The sequence below is a fragment of the Anolis sagrei genome, chromosome 13 (genome assembly GCF_037176765.1).
Source record: "Anolis sagrei isolate rAnoSag1 chromosome 13, rAnoSag1.mat, whole genome shotgun sequence".
Classification (NCBI taxonomy): Eukaryota; Metazoa; Chordata; class Lepidosauria; order Squamata; family Dactyloidae; genus Anolis; species Anolis sagrei.
Window position 1 is genome coordinate 18,841,162 of NC_090033.1, and position 19,928 is coordinate 18,861,089.

The following is a 19,928-nucleotide window of genomic DNA, read 5'->3' on the forward strand; positions in this document are numbered from 1 at the left end:
CTACTGGAGGGTGGACCATGGATGATAGGACTTGAAGTACCTCCGCTCGCATCCCGAAACCGCTGCAACCCTCATCCAATGACCAATCAAGACCAAACTTGGCACATATAACCCCCATGACCCTGTTTACATCCTAGTAAGGATTGGGGAGGACGGACAATGGATGATGGGATTTGTAGTACTTCCCCACCCTTTTGTTCCCACAGACTACTGTGGCACCCTCTTTCCTCTACATCCTACTGCAGTTTGGAGGAGGATGTACCATGGATGATGGGACTTGAAGTACCTTCACTCACTTCCCGAGACCGCTGCAAACCTCATCCAATGACTGATCAAGACCAAACTTGGCACATATAACCCCCATGACCCTGTTTACATCCTAGTAAGGATTGGGGAGGACGGACAATGGATGATGGGATTTGTAGTACTTTCCCACCCTTTTGTTCCCACAGACTACTGTGGCACCCAACAAAGACCAAACTTGGCACACAGAGCCCCCATGACCCACTCTACATCCTACTGCAGTTTGGAGGAGGATGTACCATGGATGATGGGACTTGAAGTACCTTCACTCACTTCCCGAAACCCCTGCAACCCTCATCCAATGACCAATCAAGACCAAACGCACATATAACCCCCATGACCCCGTTTACATCCTAATAAGGATTGGGGAGGACGGACAATGGATGATGGGATTTGTAGTACTTTCCCACCCTTTTGTTCCCACAGACTACTGTGGCACCCAACAAAGACCGATAAAGACCAAACTTGGCACACAGAGGCCCCATGACCCACTCTACATCCTACTGCAGTTTGGAGAAGGGTGGACTGTGGATGATGGGACTTGACGTACCTTCACTCACTTCCCGAGACCGCTGCAAATCTCATCCAATGACTGATCAAGACCAAACTTGGCACATATAACCCCCATGACCCTGTTTACATCCTAGTAAGGATTGGGGGAGGACGGACAATGGATGATGGGATTTGTAGTACTTTCCCACCCTTTTGTTCCCACAGACTACTGTGTCACCCAACAAAGACCGATAAAGACCAAACTTGGCACATATAACCCCCATGACCCTGTTTACATCCTAGTAAGGATTGGGGAGGACGGACAATGGATGATGGGATTTGTAGTACTTTCCCACCCTTTTGTTCCCACAGACTACTGGGGCACCCAACAAAGACCGATAAAGACCAAACTGTGTTGGATGATGGGATTTGTAGTACTTTCCCACCCTTTTGTTCCCACAGACTATTGTGGCACCCAACAAAGACCGATAAAGACCAAACTTGGCACACAGAGCCCCCATGACCCATTCTACATCCTACTGCAGCTTGGAGGAGGATGTACCATGGATGATGGGACTTGAAGTACCTTCACTCACTTCCCGAGACCGCTGCAAACCTCATCCAATGACCGATCAAGGCTAAACTTGGCACATATAACCCCCATGACCCTGTTTACATCCTAGTAAGGATTGGGGAGGACGGACAATGGATGGTGGGATTTGTAGTACTTTCCCACCCTTTTGTTCCCACAGACTACTGTGTCACCCAACAAAGACCGATAAAGACCAAACTTGGCACACAGAGCCCCCATGACCCATTCTACATCCTACTGCAGTTTGGAGGAGGGTGAACCACGGATGATGGGACTTGAAGTACCTCCACTCACTTCCCGAAACCGCTGCAAACCTCATCCAATGACTGATCAAGACCAGACTTGGCACATATAACCCACATGACCCTGTTTACATCCTAGTAAGGATTGGGGGGGACGGACAATGGATGATGGGATTTGTAGTACTTTCCCACCCTTTTGTTCCCACAGACTACTGGGGCACCCAACAAAGACCGATAAAGACCAAACTGTGTTGGACGATGGGATTTCTAGTACTTCCCCACCCTTTTGTTCCCATTTTTTTTTCTTTTCCTGGTGGGGTTTGGAGGAGGACGGACAAAGGATGATGGGATTTGTAGTACTTTCAAACCCATCGGTTCCCATAGACTACTGTGGCCCCCAACAAAGACCGATAAAGACCAAACTTGGCACACAGAGCCCTCATGACCCATTCTACATCCTACTGCAGTTTGGAGTAGGATGCACCATGGATGATGGGACTTGAAGTACCTTCACTTATTTCCCGAGACCGCTGCAAACCTCATCCAATGACTGATCAAGGCCAAACTTGGCACACAGAGCCATGACCTACTCTACATCCTGGTGTGGTTTGGAGGAGGATGGATCACGGATGATGGGACTCGCAGTACCTTCACTAACTTCCTGAGATATAAATCCCATACAAATAACCGATAAAGACCAACCTTGATACACAATTCCTTTCTCAAATAAACCGAGCAGTGCCGAGTCCCCAAGCTAGTTAAGAAATAAAGTGAAGTGAAGTGAAACAAAAAACATTACAACACACACGCAAAACCACATATACACACACAAACACACATATATACATATATGCATATACACACACACAAAACACATACACAGAAAGGAGGAAGGAAGGGTAGAGAAGGAAGGAAGGAGAGAAGGAGGGAAAGAAGGAAGGAAGGAGAGAAATAAGGAAAGAGAAAGGGAGAGAAGGAAGGAGGGAGAGAAGGAGGGAGAGAAAGAGGGAGAGAAGAAGGGAAAGAAGGAGGGAAGGAAGGAAAAAAAGAAGGGTAGAGAAGGAAGGAAGGAAAAGGAGGGAGGGAAGAAGGGAAAGAAGGAGGGAAGGAAAAAAGAAGGGTAGAGAAGGAAGGAAGGAAGGAAGGAAGGAAAAGGAGGGAGGGAAGAAGGGAAAGAAGGAGGGAAGGAAAAAAGAAGGGTAGAGAAAGAAGGAAGGAAGGAAGGAGGGAGAGAAGAAGGGAAAGAAGGAGGGAAAGAAGGAAAAAAGAAGGGTAGGGAAGGAAGGAAGGAAGGAGAGAAGGAGGGAGAGAAAAAAGGAAAGGAGGGAAGGAAGAAAAAAGAAGGGTAGAGAAGGAAGGAAGGAAGGAAGGAAGGAAGGAAGGAAGGAAGGAAGGAAGGAAGGAAGGAAGGAAGGAAGGCGTTCCAGAAGGATACTGTGGTCAACGGTATCGAAGGCCACTGTGATGTCCAGCAGAACCAACATGGACACACTCCCCCTGTCCAGCTCCCTCCTTCTTGCCCTCTTTCTCTCCTCCCTTCTCTACATTTCCCTCTCTCCTTCCCTCCCTCTTTCCTCTTTCTCCCCCTCTTTCTCTCCCTCCTTCTCTCCTTCCTTCTCTACCCTTCTTTTATTCCTTCTTTATCTCCTTCCCTCCTTCTTTCCCTCCTTCTCTCCTTCCTTCTTTCTTTGCTTCCTTCTCTCCTTTCTTTCTCTCCCTCCTTCTCTCCTTCCTTCCTTCGTTCCTTCCTTCTCTACCCTTCTTTTTCCTTCCTTCTTTCCTTTCTTCTCTCCTTCTCTCCTTGAAACTGAATCCAGACAAGACAGAGGTCCTACTGGTCAGTCGTAAGGCCCAACAGGGAATAGGGTTACAACCTGTGTTAGACGGGGTGACACTCCCCCTGAAGACTTGGGGGTGATCCTGGACTCATCGCTGAGCCTGGAACCCCAGGATTCGGCAGTGGTCAGGAGAGCTTTTGCACAATTAAAACTTGTGCGCCAGCTGCACCTGTATCTTGATCTGACCACAGTGGTCCACGCTCTTGTCACATCCCGGATAGACTACTGCAATGCGCTCTACGTGGGGCTGCCTTTGGAGACTGTTCGGAAATTGCAATTAGTCCAACGGGCGGCAGCTAGACTACTCACCGGAGCGTCATACAGGGAGCATACCACCCCCTTGCTGCCGATCCAATTCCGAGCACAATTCAAAGTGCTGGTCATGACCAGAGGCGGCCCTAGGTAATTTTCAACTGTAAGCAAAGAGTATTTTGGTGCCCCACACCAACCAATCATCGATATATAGATTTTCTATTCATCGTGGGAGTTCTGTGTGCCATATTTGGTTCAATTCCATCATTGGTGGAGTTCAGAATGCTCTTTGATTGTAGGTGAACTATACATCCCAGTAACTACACTTGCCGCACTTGCTCCCTTGCCTGGCCCGCTTTGGGTCCGGAGGCGTGCCTGAAGACCCCGGAGTGTACACCAAAAGTCACCTCTTCTCCTGAGAGAGAGAGAGAGAGAGAGAGGTGGAGATGCCCACCTTTCCTGAAGGTAGGTGCAAAAACAAAGGAGGGAGCGGAGGTGGGAGATACCTCCAGCCGGAGGGGCTCTCTCTCTCTCTCTCTCTCTCTTGGTCCCAATGGCTGAAGAGAAAGTCAGGAGAAGAGGCGACTTTTGGTGCGCACGCTGGGGTCTTCAGACACTCCTCTGGACCCGAAGCGGGTCAGGCGTGGCGGCTCCGCCCCTTGGCCCACCTGCGGATTGGGGAGAGTAGAGGAGGCGGGTGGAGCACTGGGGGATCGGGAAAGGGAGCCAGTCATGGGGAAGGGATCGAATGCGGAGAACGATTGAGTGCCGGCTCTGCTTGCGCACCCGGTGGCCGGGTGGAGCAGGAATGAGAGGGGCGAGGTGAGACCCTTTGGGAAGAGGATCGCCCGGCAGTGAGGCAAGAAAGCTGAGGCTCCCCCCGGACTGCTAGGGCTGTTGTGAGCTGAGGGGGCGCTCGCTCCTCAAGTGGTGGTCCAGGGGCATTTACAGAGGTGCCTCTGCACCCCTGGCAAAAAAAAGTGTTCTGCGACTGCTTACTTCGCGTAATGGACGAGCCGCCCCTGGTCATGACCTATAAAACCCTATATGGCTCCGGTCCAGCATACCTGTCAGAATATATCTCCTTCTATGTCCCACCTCGGAGCTTAAGATCATCTAGGGAGGCCCTGCTCTCGGCCCCGCCTGTGTCTCAAACACGCTTGGCGGGGACGAGGGACAGGGCCTTCTCGGTGGTGGCCCCCCCGCCTGTGGAATTTGCTTCCTGGGGAAATTAGGCCATCGTCATCCCTCATAACACAATTTAAAGACAATTAAAAACAATGTAAAAACAACAGCAATAAAAAGTAAAGGTAAAGGTTGTCCCCTGACATGTCTGACTCTGGGGTGTGGTGCTCATCTCCATTTCTAAGCCGGAGAGCCAGTGTTGTCCATAGACACCTCCAAGGTCATGTGGCCAGCATGACCGCATGGAGCGCCGTTACCTTCCCGCCGGAGCGGTACCTATTGATCCACTCACATTTGCATGTTTTCGAACTGCTAGGTTGGCAGAAGCTAGGGCTGACAGCGGAAGCTCACGTCGCTCCCTGGAATCGAACCTGCGACCTTTTGGTCAACAAGCTCAGCAGCTCAGTGCTTTAACCCACTGCGCCACCATACGACATAATGGAATGTATAGTTCACCTACAATCAAAGAGCACTCTGAACTCCACCAATGATGGAGTTGGCTTGCATCCCCAGGGGCGGCGAAGCCATTAAGCAAAGTAAGCATTCGCGGTAGAGTTGATGTTGCCCAGGGGCGCTCTTGAGGCACTCTTGGGGGAAAATAGACCTTGACATATGCGAGTTGTAGTTACTGGGATGTATAGTTCACCTACAATCAAAGAACATTCTGAACTCCACCAATGATGGAATTGAACCAAACTTGGCACACAGAACTCCCACGACGAACAGAAAATCTATATATCGATGATTGGTTGTTTACCGTTGAAAATTACCTAGGGCCGCCTCTGGAAAACCAACCATTTACAGATGCACAAGAGACAAGACGACAGTTGCAACAGAAAATAAAATCAACACTAACAATGCTATCAGGAGTACAATCAGTAATTAAGAGTACTAACACGCGAAACAGTGAGTCCCTTCTCTCCTTCCTTCTCTATCCTTCTTTCTTTCTTTCCTTCTTTTTCTCCTTCCCTCCTTCTTTCCCTCTTTCTCTCCCTCCTTCTCTTCTTCTTTCCTTCTCTACCCTTCTTTCTTTCCTTCCTTCCCTCCTTCTTTCCCTCCTTTTCTCCTTTCTTTTCTATTCTTTCTTTTCCTCCTTCTCTCCTTCCCTCATTCTTTCCCTCCTTTCTTTCTTTCTGTCTTTCCTTCCTTCTCTCCTTCCCTCATTCTTTCCCTCCTTCTCTCCCTTCTTTCTTTCATTCCTTCTCTCCTTCCCTCATTCTTTCCCTCCTTCTCTCCCTTCTTTCTTTCATTCCTTCTCTCCTTCCCTCATTCTTTCCCTCCTTCTCTCCCTTCTTTCTTTCCTTCCTTCTCTCCTTTCCTCTTTCTCTCCCTCCTTCTCTCCTTCTTTCTTTCTCTACCCTTCTTTCTTTCCTTCTTTCTCTCCTTCCCTCCTTTTTTCCCTTCTTCTTTCCCTCTTTTCTCCCTCCTTCTCTTCTTCTTTCTTTCTTTCCCTCCCTCCCTCATTCTTTCCCTCCTTCTCTCCTTCCTTCTCTATCCTTTTTTCTTTCCTTCCTTCCCTCCTTCTCTCCCTCCTTCTCTCTGTCCTTCCTTCTCTACCCTTCTTTCTTTCCTTCCTTCTTACTCTCCTTCCTGCCTTCTTTCCCTTCTTCTTTCCCTCTTTTCTCCCTCCTTCTCTTCTTCTTTCTTTCCCTCCCTCCCTCATTATTTCCCTCCTTCTCTCCCTCCTTCTCTCCTTCCTTCTCTATCCTTCTTTCTTTCTTTCCTTCCTTCCCTCCTTCTCTCCCTCCTCTCTGTCCTTCCTTCTCTACCCTTCTTTCTTTCTTTCCTTGTTTCTCTCCTTTCCGCCTTCTTTCCCTTCTTCTTTCCCTCTTTCTCTCCCTCCTTCTCTTCTTCTTTCTCTATCCTCCTTTCTTTCCTTCCTTCCCTCCTTCTTTCCCTCCTTCTCTCTGTCCTTCCTTCTCTACCTTTCTTTCTTTCTTTCTTTCTTTCTTTCCTTCTTTCTCTCCCTCCTTCTCTCCGTCCTTCCTTCTCTACCCTTCTTTTTTTCTTTCTTTCCTTCTTTCTCTCCTTCCCTCTTCTTTCCCTCTTTCTCTCCCTCCTTCTTTCTCTACCTTTCTTTCTTTCTTTCTTTTTCTTTCTTTCCTTCTTTCTCTCCTTCCCTCTTCTTTCCCTCTTTCTCTCCCTCCTTCTTTCTCTACCTTTCTTTCTTTCTTTCCTTCTTTCTCTCCTTCCCTCTTCTTTTCCTCTTTCTCTCCCTCCTTCTTTCTCTACCTTTCTTACTTTCTTTCTTTCTTTCCTTCTTTCTCTCCTTTCCTTCTTTCTCTCCCTCCTTCTTTAACTGCCTTTATTCCTTTCTTCCTTCCTTCCTTTCTTTCCTTCTTTCTCTCCCTCCTTCTTTCTCTACCCTTCTTTCTTTCTTTCCTTCTTTCTCTCCTTTCCCTCTTTCTCCCCCTCCTTCTTTCTCTACCCTTCTTTCTTTCTTTCTTTCTTTCTTTCCCTCTTTCTCTCCTTTCCCTCTTTCTCTCCCTCCTTCTTTCTCTACCTTTCTTTCTTTCCTTCTTTCTCTCATTCTTTCCCTCTTTCTCTCCCTCCTTCTTTCCCTACCTTTCTTTCTTTCCTTCTTTCTCTCCTTCCCTCTTCTTTCCCTCTTTCTCTCCCTCCTTCTTTCTCTACCTTTCTTTCTTTCTTTCCTTCTTTCTCTCATTCTTTCCCTCTTTCTCTCCTTTCCCTCTTTCTCTCCCTCCTTCTTTCTCTTTCTTTCTTTCTTTCTTTCTTTCTTTCTTTCTTTCTCTCCTTTCCCTCTTTCTCTCCCTTCTTCTTTCTCTACCCTCCTGAGAAGGGCGGGGTAAAAATGTTCCAAATAAATAATAAATAAATAAAATTGTGACTTTCTTCCCACTTTATTGTGAACTTGGGTGGAATAATCGCCTTGATTTGGCCAGAGTGGAATCCCGTGTTGCTTAGAGAGTTGCCACGGGGATGGTCAACAATAGAGAACCCGAGACCAAAGAACGTCAGAGGCCAAATGTCCCGCGCGGCAGGCATACACACGCAGAGCGGCATGTGAGAAAGAGCCATGTTTACGACATGCAGAGGCGGGCAGGAACCGAACCTTCCCGGATGGAGGATCGAGCCTAAGTATTCAACGAAAGTACTGATCGGGAACTGGCTGGAAGAAAGGAAAAAGGTACGTTCCGGGAAGTCAAGTATTGAGAGACCTAGAACAAGGAGGCATTGCCTTCAAATTCAAACTGGCCTTGAGACCATTATCGGTCACATCTGGAAGGTCTCACAACTGTTTTTCTTCAATTGTAAGACGTACCCTAGTTTCAGTTCCACCCATGATTCTAAAACAGTGGTCTGGGAAGTCAAGTATTGAGAGACCTAGAACAAGGAGGCATTGTCTTCAAATTCAAATTGGCCCTGAGACCATTATGGGTCACATCTGGAAGGTCTCACAACTGTTCTTCTTCTAGTTTCAGTTCCACCCATGATTCTAAAACAGTGGTTCCCGACCTGTGATCCGTGGACCACCAGTGGTCCACAAGAACAAAAATATGGTCTGCAACCTCACCATGACCACACCTTTGTCTCAAAACCATGCAACTGGTCTCTGGTCAAAGTACTCCCTGGTCAAAGTGGTCCTTGATCAGGGTGATCCCTGGTCAAGAACACAGGATTGTTGAGAGGGGGGTGGCTGGTAGTTTGCTACTACCACATCAGCTCTAGATGATTAAATATGATCCTCAAGACAAGAGGGATGTTGAGAGGGGGGAGGCTGACTACCCTCGAAAGTTTGCTACTACCACATCATCTGTAGATGATTAAATATGGTCCTCAAGACAACAGGGATGTTGAGAAGGGGGAAGCTGACCACCCTCGAAAGTTTGCTGCTACCACATCATCTGTAGATGATTAAATATGGTCCTCAAGACAAGAGGGATGTTGAGAGGGGGGAGGCTGACTACCCTTGAAAGTTTGGTACTACCACATCCGCTCTAGATGATTAAATATGGTCCTCCATGGGTGAGTAGATGGTGACTACTGGATGGCATATGGTCTGCATCAGGAACCAGAGCTGATGTGGTCTATCCAATTTAGTTTTCTGAATCAGCACCCCAAAGAACCAAACCATATCTAACGTTGACCAAAACCTGATTTGTAACCCTTTTGGTACCAACGTTGGAGAGTGGTCCCTGGTCGAAGTGGTCCCAGGTCAAAGTGGTCCCTGGTCAAATTTGTCCCTGGTCAAGGTGGTCCCTGGTCAAGTAGTCACTGGTCAAGGTGGTCCCTGGTCAAAGTGGTCTCTGGTTTAAGTGGTCCCTGGTCAAGGTGGTCTCTGGTCAAGGTGGTCCCTGGTCAAAGTGGTCCCTGGTCAAGGTTGTCCCTGGTTAAGTGGTCACTGGTCAAGGTGGTCCCTGGTTTAAGTGGTCCCTGGTCAAAATGGTCCCTGGTCAAAGTGGTCCCTGGTCAAAGTGGTCCCTGGTTAAGTGGTCCCTGGTCAAAGTAATGCCTGGTCAAAGTGGTCCCTGGTCAAGGTGGTCTCTAGTCAAAGTGGTCTCTGGTCAAAGTGGTCCCTGGTCAATCTGCTCGCTGGTCAAAGTGGTCCCTGGTCAAGGTGATCCCTGGTCAAAGTGGTCCCTGGTCAAGGTGGTCTCTGGTTAAAGTGGTCCCTGGTCAAAGTGGTCCCTGGTCAAAGTGGTCCCTGGTCAAAGAGGTCCCTGTTCAAAGTGGTCCCTGTTCAAAGTGGTCCCTGGTCAAAGTGGTCCCTGGTCAAAGAGGTCCCTGGTCAAAGTGGTCCCTGGTCAAAGTGGTCCCTGGTCAAAATGGTCCCTGGTCAAAGTGGTCCCTGGTCAAAGTGGTCCCTGGTCAAAGAGGTCCCTGGTCAAAGAGGTCCCTGTTCAAAGTGGTCCCTGTTCAAAGTGGTCCCTGGTCAAAGTGGTCCCTGGTCAAAGAGGTCCCTGGTCAAAGTGGTCCCTGGTCAAAGAGGTCCCTGGTTAAAGTGGTCCCTGTTCAAAGAGGTCCCTGGTCAAAGTGGTCCCTGGTCAAAGTGGTCCCTGGTCAAAGTGGTCCCTGGTCAAAGTGGTCCCTGTTCAAAGAGGTCCCTGGTCAAAGTGGTCCCTGGTCAAAGAGGTCCCTGGTCAAAGTGGTCCCTGGTCAAAGAGGTCCCTGGTCAAAGTGGTCCCTGTTCAAAGAGGTCCCTGGTCAAAGAGGTCCCTGGTCAAAGTGGTCCCTGGTCAAAGTGGTCCCTGGTCAAAGTGGTCCCTGGTCAAAGTGGTCCCTGGTCAAAGAGGTCCCTGGTTAAAGTGGTCCCTGGTCAAAGTGGTCCCTGGTCAAAGAGGTCCCTGGTCAAAGTGGTCCCTGGTCAAAGAGGTCCCTGTTCAAAGTGGTCCCTGTTCAAAGTGGTCCCTGGTCAAAGTGGTCCCTGGTCAAAGAGGTCCCTGGTCAAAGTGGTCCCTGGTCAAAGTGGTCCCTGGTCAAAGAGGTCCCTGTTCAAAGTGGTCCCTGTTCAAAGTGGTCCCTGGTCAAAGTGGTCCCTGGTCAAAGTGGTCCCTGGTCAAAGTGGTCCCTGGTCAAAGTGGTCCCTGGTCAAAGTGGTCCCTGGTCAAAGAGGTCCCTGTTCAAAGTGGTCCCTGTTCAAAGTGGTCCCTGGTCAAAGTGGTCCCTGGTCAAAGTGGTCCCTGGTCAAAGTGGTCCCTGGTCAAAGTGGTCCCTGGTCAAAGAGGTCCCTGTTCAAAGTGGTCCCTGTTCAAAGTGGTCCCTGGTCAAAGTGGTCCCTGGTCAAAGAGGTCCCTGGTCAAAGTGGTCTCTGGTCAAAGTGGTCCTTGCTTAAAGTGGTCCCTGGTTCATCCTGATAGCCATCAATTGGACAGAGAAACGAGCCTCGGAATTTGCCCCGTCACCACTCTTAATGAAACAATTACGAAGCTTCGGAGATTCAGATTACGAGATTACGAAATGAAGCAGGAGCCATCCGAATGTCGTGTGAAATCCGAATCGGATTTTTGCCGGTTCTCACACCTCTAATATTTATGTCTCTATTCCCCCCTCGTCCACAGTTCATACGTGACCACCGAGGAACCGGCAACAGCACCTACGGGCGAGATTTCGTTCGATTTCCGGCGGAAGTCCCGGACCGAACGGTGATGCGGAGGATGATGAAGACGATGGATGTAAGTTGCGTACCAAATCACGAGCTGCATCTACACTGTCGAGTCGATTCGGGATCCAAACTGGATTAACTGGGCAATGTAGACGCACCCTCCGCCCAACATTACGAGGGTCTAATGCGTAAGAGAAAGGAGCGAGAGCGGGATCTCTGCCGAAATATGAACCCAGCTTTCGTCAACACATTACGAATGAGATCTTATGCGGAAAAGGCCTTTGGTGACTTCTCTTATCGTCAATGTCTTTGCAAGAAGATCAGTCGAAATTTGGAATTGCTCACCCAAAAAAGTTTTTAGGGGGCTCTTTCGCATTACGCAATTACGTTGCCGTGATTCCGCTTGAACTCCCTTAACTCCATCCCACGAGATTTCCTTTCCTCTCCTCTCCTCTTCTCCTCTTTTCTTTTCTTTTCTCTTCCTTTCTTTTCTCTTCTTTCCTTCCTTCCTTCCTTCCTTCTTTCCTTTCCTTTTCTCTCCTCTTCTTTTTTCTCCTCGCCTCTCCTCTCCTCTTCTTTTCTTTTCTTTTCTTTTCTTTTCTCTTCCTCCCTCCCTCCCTTCTTTCCTTTCCTTTTCTCTCCTTTCCTCTCCTCTCCTCTTTTCTTTTCCCTTCCTTCCTTCCTTCCTTCCTTCCTTCCTTCCTTCCTTCTTTCCTCTCCTCTCCTCTCCTCTCCTCTCCTCTCCTCTCCTCTCCTCTCCTCTCCTCTCCTCTCCTCTCCTCTCCTCTCTTCTTCTTTTCTCTTCTTTTCTTTTCTTTTCTTTTCCCTTCCTTCCTTCCTTCCTTCCTTCCTTCCTTCCTTCCTTCCTTCTTTCCTCTCCTTTCCTCTCCTCTTCTTTTCTTTTCTCTTCCTTCCTTCCTTTCTTCCTTCCTACCTTCTTTCCTCTCCTCTCCTCTTCTCTTCTTTTCTCTCCTCTCCTCTCCTCTCCTCTCCTCTCCTCTCCTCTCCTCTTCTTTTCTTTTCTTTTCCCTTCCTTCTTTCCTTTCCTTTCCTTTCCTTTCCTCTCCTCTCCTTTCCTCTTCTCTTCTTTTCTTTTCTTTTCCCTTCCTTCCTTCCTTCCTTCCTTCCTTCCTTCCTTCCTTCCTTCTTTCCTTTCCTTTCTTCTCCTTTCCTCTCCTGTCCTCTTCTTTTCTTTTCTCTCCTATTCTATTCTTTATTTTTCCTTTCTCTTCCTTCCCTTTTTCCTTTTCTTTCCTCTCCTCTCCTTTCCTCTCCTCTTTCTCTTCCTTCCTTCCTTCATTCCTTCCTTCTTTCCTTTCCTCTCCTCTCCTCTCCTCTCCTCTTCTTTTCTTTTCTCTCCTTTCCTCTCCTCTCCTTTTCTTTTCCTTCCTTCCTTCCTTCCTTCCTTCCTTCTTTCCTTTCCTCTCCTCTCCTCTTCTTTTCTTTTCTTTTCTCTTCTTTCCTTCCTTCCTTCTTTCCTTTCCTTTCCTCTCCTCTCCTCTTCTTTTCTCTCCTCTTCTCTTATTTTCTTTTCTCTTCCTTCCTTCCTTCCTTCCTTCCTTCCTTCCTTCCTTCCTTCTTTCCTTTCCTTTCCTTTCCTTTCCTTTCCTCTCCTCTTCTTTTCTCTCCTCTTCTCTTCTTTTCTTTTCTCTTCCTTCCTTCCTTCCTTCCTTCCTTCCTTCCTTCTTTCCTTTCCTCTCCTCTCCTCTTCTTTTCTCTTCTTTTCTCTTCCTTCCTTTCTTTTCCTCCCTCCCTTCCTTTCCCTTCTTTCCCTTCCTTTCCTCTTTCTTTCTTTCTTTCTTTCTTTCTTTCTTTCTTTCTCTCTCTCTCTCCTTCTTCTGTTCCCTGCCTACTTTCTCCCTTCTCCAGCTCTGAGGGACTTTTCATAATATGCCTTCCTTCCTTTCGTACCACATGCTATCTTTCTTTTCCCCATGACACGATAGAGGGTCACTTCACCTCGCAATGGTCAATCCAGTGACCTCACAAAGGGCCACTTCACCTAGCCACAGACGGGTGGACAAATGGACAAACAGACAAACGAATTAGAGAAGTCACATGCTACCTTTCTTTCCCCTGTGACATCACAGAGGGACACTTCACCTGGCAACAGATAGGTGAACCAAAGGATGAACAGACAGACACACATAGAGATTAGAGAAATAATTGATTAGTCAAATCTCATTGTATTTGTATCAGAAGACCCGTTCCAAGTGTAATGTTGACAATTCTGGAACTAAAATTGACATCAATTACTGGCCAAATAATAATAATAATAACAATAATAACAATATAATATAATATAATAATAATATTATAATAATAACATAATAATAATAATATATAATATAATATAATATAATATAATAACAATATAATAATATTAATATAATATAATATAATATAATATAATAACAACAATATAATAATAATAATAATAATAATAATAATAATAATAATAATAATAATAATAATAATTCTCATTGTGTTTGTATATGATCTCAAAAGACTCGTTCCAAGTGTAATGTCAACAATCCTGGAACTAAAATTGGCATCAATTACTGGCCTAATAATAATAATAATAATAATAACAATATAATATAATATAATATAATATAATAATAATATTATAATAATAATATATAATATAATATAATAATAATATTATAATAATAACAATATAATAATATTAATATAATATAATATAATAACAACAATATAATAATAATAATAATAATAATAATAATAATAATAATAATAATAATAATTCTCATTGTGTTTGTATATGATCTCAAAAGACTCGTTCCAAGTGTAATGTCAACAATCCTGGAACTAAAATTGACATCAATTACTGGCCAAATAATAATAATAATAACAATAATAACAATATAATATAATATAATAATAATATTATAATAATAACAATATAATAATAATAATATATAATATCATATAATATAATAATAATATAATATAATGATAATATTATAATAATAACAATATAATAATAATAATATATATAATATAATATAATAATAATATTATAATGATAATAACAATATAATAATATTAATATAATATAATATAATATAATAACAACAATATAATAATAATAATAATAATAATAATAACAATATAATATAATATAATAATATTATAATAATAACAATATAACAATAATAATAATAATAATAATAATAATAATAATAAATCTTATTTTATATGATCTTAAAAGACTCATTCCAAGTGTAATGTCGACAATCCTGGAACTAAAATTGGTATCAATTACTGGCCTAATAATAATAATAATAATAATAATAATAATAATAACAATATAATAATAATATAATAATAATAATAATAATAACAATATAATAATAATATATAATATAATATAATATAATAATATTATTATAATAATAATAACAATATAATAATAATATATAATATAATATAATAATAATATTATAATGATAATAACAATATAATAATATTAATATAATATAATATAATATAATATAATATAATATAATAACAACAATATAATAATAATAATAATAATAATAATAATTCTCATTGTGTTTGTATATGATCTCAAAAGACTCATTCCAACTTCTCGGGAAGTCTGACTTGGCCACGGTGGTACACGCTCTTGTCACATCCCGCCTGGACTACTGCAACGCTCTCTACGTGGGGCTGCCCTTGAAGACGGCCCGGAAGCTTCAGCTGGTCCAGCGTGCGGCAGCCATGTTACTAACTGGAGCGGGTGGCAGGGAGCACACAACGCCCTTGTTGTCCCAGCTCCACTGGCTGCCGATTTGCTACCGGACCCAATTCAAGGTGCTGGCTTTGGCCTACAAAGCCCTAAACGGTTCCGGTCCAAAATACCTTTCCGACCGCATCTTGGCCTACGAGCCCACGAGGACCTTGAGATCGTCTGGGGAGGCCCTTCTCTCGATCCCGCCTGCATCACAGGCACGGCTGGCGGGGACGAGGGAGAGGGCCTTCTCGGTGGTGGCCCCCCGGCTGTGGAACACTCTCCCTGCACACATCAGACAGGCGCCTTCCCTCATGTCCTTTCGAAAAAGCCTTAAGACATGGCTGTTCGAGAGGGCATTTAATTAAGTGCTAAACAATACGGTAATGAGAACTGGAATGGAACAAGGAATATGAGACTGGCTATGATTCCACTAAGAGACGAAGCGGATGTTTAGTGTAGTCTGTAATTGTTGTATAGTTTATATGTTGTTGAAACTGGCTTTTTTGTAATTGTCTTTTATGTGTACTGTACACCGCCATGAGTCGCCCTTATGGGCTGAGAATGGCGGTTAATAAGTGCATCAAATAAATAAATAAATAAATAAATAAATAATGTCAACAATCCTGAAACTAAAATTGGCATCAATTACTGGCCTAATAATAATAATAATAATAATAATAACAACAATATAATATAATATAATATAATAATAATATTATAATAATAACAATATAATAATAATAATATATAATATCATATAATATAATAATAATATAATATAATGATAATATTATAATAATAACAATATAATAATAATAATATATAATATAATATAATATAATAATAATAATAATAATAACAATAACAATATAGTAATAATAATAATAATATATAATATAATATAATAATAATATTATAATGATAATAACAATATAATAATATTAATATAATATAATATAATATAATATAATATAATATAATATAATATAATATAATAACAACAATATAATAATAATAATAATAATAATAATAATAATAATAATAATAATAATTCTCATTGTGTTTGTATATGATCTCAAAAGACTCGTTCCAAGTGTAATGTCAACAATCCTGGAACTAAAATTGGCATCAATTACTGGCCTAATAATAATAATATAATTATAATTACAATATAATAATAATAATAATAATAACAACAATATAATAATAATAATAATAATATAATAACAATATAATATAATATAATAATATTATAATAATAACAATATAATAATAATAATAATAATAATAATAATAATAATAATAATAATAATAAAAAAAATCTCATTGTATATGATCTCAAAAGACTCGTTCCAAGTGTAATGTCGACAATCCTGGAACTAAAATTGGTATCAATTACTGGCCTAATAATAATAATAATAATAATAATATAATAACAATATAATAATAATAATAAATAATAATAATACTAATAATAAATCTCATTGTGTTGGTATATGATCTCAAAAGACGCGTTCCAAGTGTAATGTCGACAATTCTGGAACTAAAATTGGCATCAATTACTGGCCTAATAAGAATAATAATAATAATATAATAATAATATGATAATAATAATATAATAATAACAATATAATAATAATATAATATAATAATAACAATAAGAATAATAACAATATAATAATAATATATAATATAATAATAATATAACAATAATAGCAATATAGTAATAATAACAACAATATAATAATAATAATAACAATAACAATAATAACAATAATAATAATAATAAAAAATCTCATTGTATATGATCTCAAAAGACTCATTCCAAGTGTAATGTCGACAATCCTGGAACTAAAATTGGTATCAATTACTGGCCTAATAATAATAATAATAATAATAACAACAACAACAACAACAACAATATAATCATAATAATATAATAATAATATAATATAACAATAATAATAATATAATATAATAATAATATATATAATAATAATATATAATATAATAACAATAATAACAATATCATAACAATAATATAATAATAATATAATATATAATATAACAATAATAATATTATAATAATATATAATAATATAATATAGTAATAATATTATAATATAATATAATAATAATAATATAATAATAACAATAATAACAATATAATAATAATAATAATATAATAATAATATAATATAATAATAACAATAATAACAATATAATAATAATAATAATAATAATAATAATAATAATAATAATAATTGTAACGGATGACAAAAACATTCTGGTATTCAAAGTCTGCAATCTATTCTATTTCAGGGTCTCCCAAAGAAGTGTGTCTTGACCCATCACGAAGAACCGAACCACCATCATTTGGTGTCGCAATACGACGATCAATACAACCGGCGCGGCTACAACCCCATCCTGCCGCCGCTCCGCAAGTGGCACGGGCACAAGATGGCGTGGGTCCCGGAGAAGACGGACTTCCCTCTTCTTGGTACGTCAGGACGCAATTCCTCACCGAGATCCCTCTTAAATATGGTCTTCTGTGGGCAAGCAGATGGCAACCACTGGGTGGCATATGTTCTGTGTCAGAAACCAGAGCTGATGTGGTCTATCCAATGCAATTTTCTGAATCAGAACCCCAAATAACCAAACTGAATCTAAGGTTGATTCGAAAACCGATTCGTAACCCTTTTAGTACTAATGTAGGAGAGTGGTCCCTGTTCAAGGTGGTCTCTAGTCAAAGTGTGCCTGGTCAAAGTGCTCTCTGATCAAGTGGTCTCTGGTCAAAATGATCCTTGGTCAAGTGGCCCCTGGTCAAAGTGGTCCTGGTCAAAGTGCTCCTTGGTCAAAGTGGTCCCTGGTCTAGTAGTCCATGGACAAGTGGTCCCTGGTCAAAGTGGTCCCTGGTCTAGTGGTCCCTGGTCAAATTGGTCCCTGGGCAAGAGCTCCCTACTCAAAGTGAGCTTTGGTCAAAGTGGTCCCTGGTCAAAGTAGTCCCTGGTCAAGTGGGCCCTGATCAAGTGGTCCCTGGTCAAAGTGGTCCCTGGTTAAGTTGTCTCTAGTCAAAGTGATCCCTGATCAAGTGGTCCCTGGTCAAGTGAGCCCTGGACAAAGTGGGCCCTGGTCAAGTGGTCCCTGATCATGTGGTCTCTGGTCAAGTGAGCCTTGGACAAAGTGCTCCCTGATCTAGTGATCCCTGGCCTTAGTGATCCTTGGTCAAGTGGTCCCTGGTCAAGATGCCCCCTGGTCAAGTTGTCACTGGACAAAGTAGTCCCTAGTCAAAGTGGTCCCTGGTCAAGTGGCCTCTGGTCAAAGTGATCCTTGGTCAAAGTGGTCCCTGGTCAAGTGGGCCCTGATCAAGTGGTCCCTGGTGAGCCTTGGACAAAGTGCTCCCTGACCTAGTGGTCCCTGGCCTAAGTGATACTTGGTCAAGTGGGCCCTGTCCTAGTGGTCCCTGGTCAAAGTGGTCCCTGATCAAGTGGCCTCTGGCCTAAGTGATCCTTGGTCAAGTGGACCTTGGTCAAAGTGGTCCCTGATCAAAGTGCTCCCTGGTCAAAGTGAGTTTTGGTCAAAGTGGTCCCTAGTCTAGTGGTCCTTGGACAAGTGGTGCCTGGTCAAAGTGGTGCCTGGTCAAGCTGCTCCCTGGTCAAGGTGACCATGGTCAAAGTGGTCCCTGGTGAAAGAGGTCTCTGGTCAAGGGTCCCTGGTCAAGTGGGCCCTGGTCAAGTGAGCCCTGTTCTGGTGGTCCCTGGTCAAAGTGGTCCCTGATAAAGTGGTCCCTGGCCTAAGTGATCCTTGGTCAAGTGGACCTTGGTCAAAGTGGTTCCTGGTCAAGTGATCCTTGGTCAAGTGGTCCCTGGTCAAATTGTGCCTGGTCAAGGTGGTCCCTAGTCAAATTTGTCCCTGGTCAAAGTGATCCTTGGTCAAAGTGGTCCCTGGTCAAAGTGGTCCCTGGTCAAAGTGGTCCCTGGTCAAGGGACCTCTTGACCAGGGACCACTAGAACAGGCTCCACTTGACCAGGGACCACTTTGACCAAGGTCAGACCACGGACCACTAGACCAGGGACTCACCATAGTGGGAGTTGTAGTTCACCCTACAGCCAGAGAGCACACTGAACCCCACCGATGACGCATCTAGAGCAAACTGGCCCAACATAAGTACTGACCTGGCATGATGTGAGTTGTAGTTCTCCATCGTGGTCCCTGTGAATCGCACATATGCTAACCTATATATCACCCACAATCTTATGCATTTTGATGTACCATCAAAAATTGACTTTTCACAGAACCTTGGCAATGCCGGTAATGTATTATTATTAATAATATTAGTATTAATCTATCAATAATATTACTAATATTATTGTTATCTTGATTTCCTCCGGACTCCTCGTAGAGCCGCCAACCAACTACGGGCTGTTTGAGCAACTGGTGAAGAAGTGGACGGGCAAAGAGCACGGGCTCATGAACAGCGTCTACGAAGTTTCCTACCAAAAGCCGCCGGCCAATTCCTACGCCGTCCGCCAGCGACCGATCACCACCCACATCCTGCAGGCCAACCAGGAGCAGTGGCTGCCACGGAGCAGCGACCCATATCTCTGAAAGAACGTCTGTATTTACCTTACGATCCTGGATTAAATACTCCACTGTTGACTTAACGCATCGGGCGTTGGCTTCCACGTATTGCGTACCACGTCTCCGTAGAGTGGACGGACTATATAGAAACACACAATGCAGCAGGAGCAGCGGGAACAACAACAATAACAACATATAATGCATATATATAAGTGCTCCCTGGTCTAGTGGTCCCTGGTCAAGTGGACCTTCGTCAAAGTGGCCCCTGGTCAAGGTGGTCCCTGGTCAAGGTGGTCCCTGGTCAAGGTGGTCCCTGGTCAAGGTGGTCCCTGGTCAAAGTGGTCCCTGGTCAAAGTGGTGCCTGGTCAAAGTGGTCCCTGGTCAAAGTGGTCCCTGGTCAAAGTGGTCCCTGGTCAAAGTGGTATCTGGTCAAAGTGGTCCCTGGTCAAAGTGGTCCCTGGTCAAAGTGGTCCCTGGTCAAGTGGTCCCTGGTCAAAGTGGTCCCTGGTCAAAGTGGTCCCTGGTCAAAGTGGTGCCTGGTCAAAGTGGTCCCTGGTCAAAGTGGTCCCTGGTCAAAGTGGTCCCTGGTCAAGGTGGTCCCTGGTCAAAGTGGTCCCTG

General features: G+C 43.2%; 1 protein-coding gene across 1 annotated transcript; it reads left to right on the forward strand.

Moving 5' to 3' along the window:
• Positions 1 to 7,690: 7,690 nt before the first annotated feature.
• Positions 7,691 to 19,522, forward strand: CFAP107 (cilia and flagella associated protein 107). Its single transcript, XM_067472860.1, has 4 exons — positions 7,691 to 8,052; positions 10,925 to 11,038; positions 17,051 to 17,228; positions 19,131 to 19,522. Exons 1-4 carry the CDS (start codon positions 7,942 to 7,944, stop codon positions 19,334 to 19,336), a joined length of 609 nt encoding a protein of 202 aa, XP_067328961.1. The 5' UTR covers positions 7,691 to 7,941; the 3' UTR covers positions 19,337 to 19,522.
• The last annotated feature ends 406 nt before the right edge of the window (positions 19,523 to 19,928 follow it).

Coding starts and splice junctions, on each gene's coding strand:
- CFAP107 (XM_067472860.1), top strand. CDS start 7,942: ATGTTTACGACATGCAGAGGCGGGCAGGAACCGAACCTTCCCGGATGG. Junction 11,039..17,050: donor GGATGATGAAGACGATGGAT/GTAAGTTGCGTA, acceptor ATTCTATTTCAG/GGTCTCCCAAAGAAGTGTGT. Junction 17,229..19,130: donor GACGGACTTCCCTCTTCTTG/GTACGTCAGGAC, acceptor GACTCCTCGTAG/AGCCGCCAACCAACTACGGG.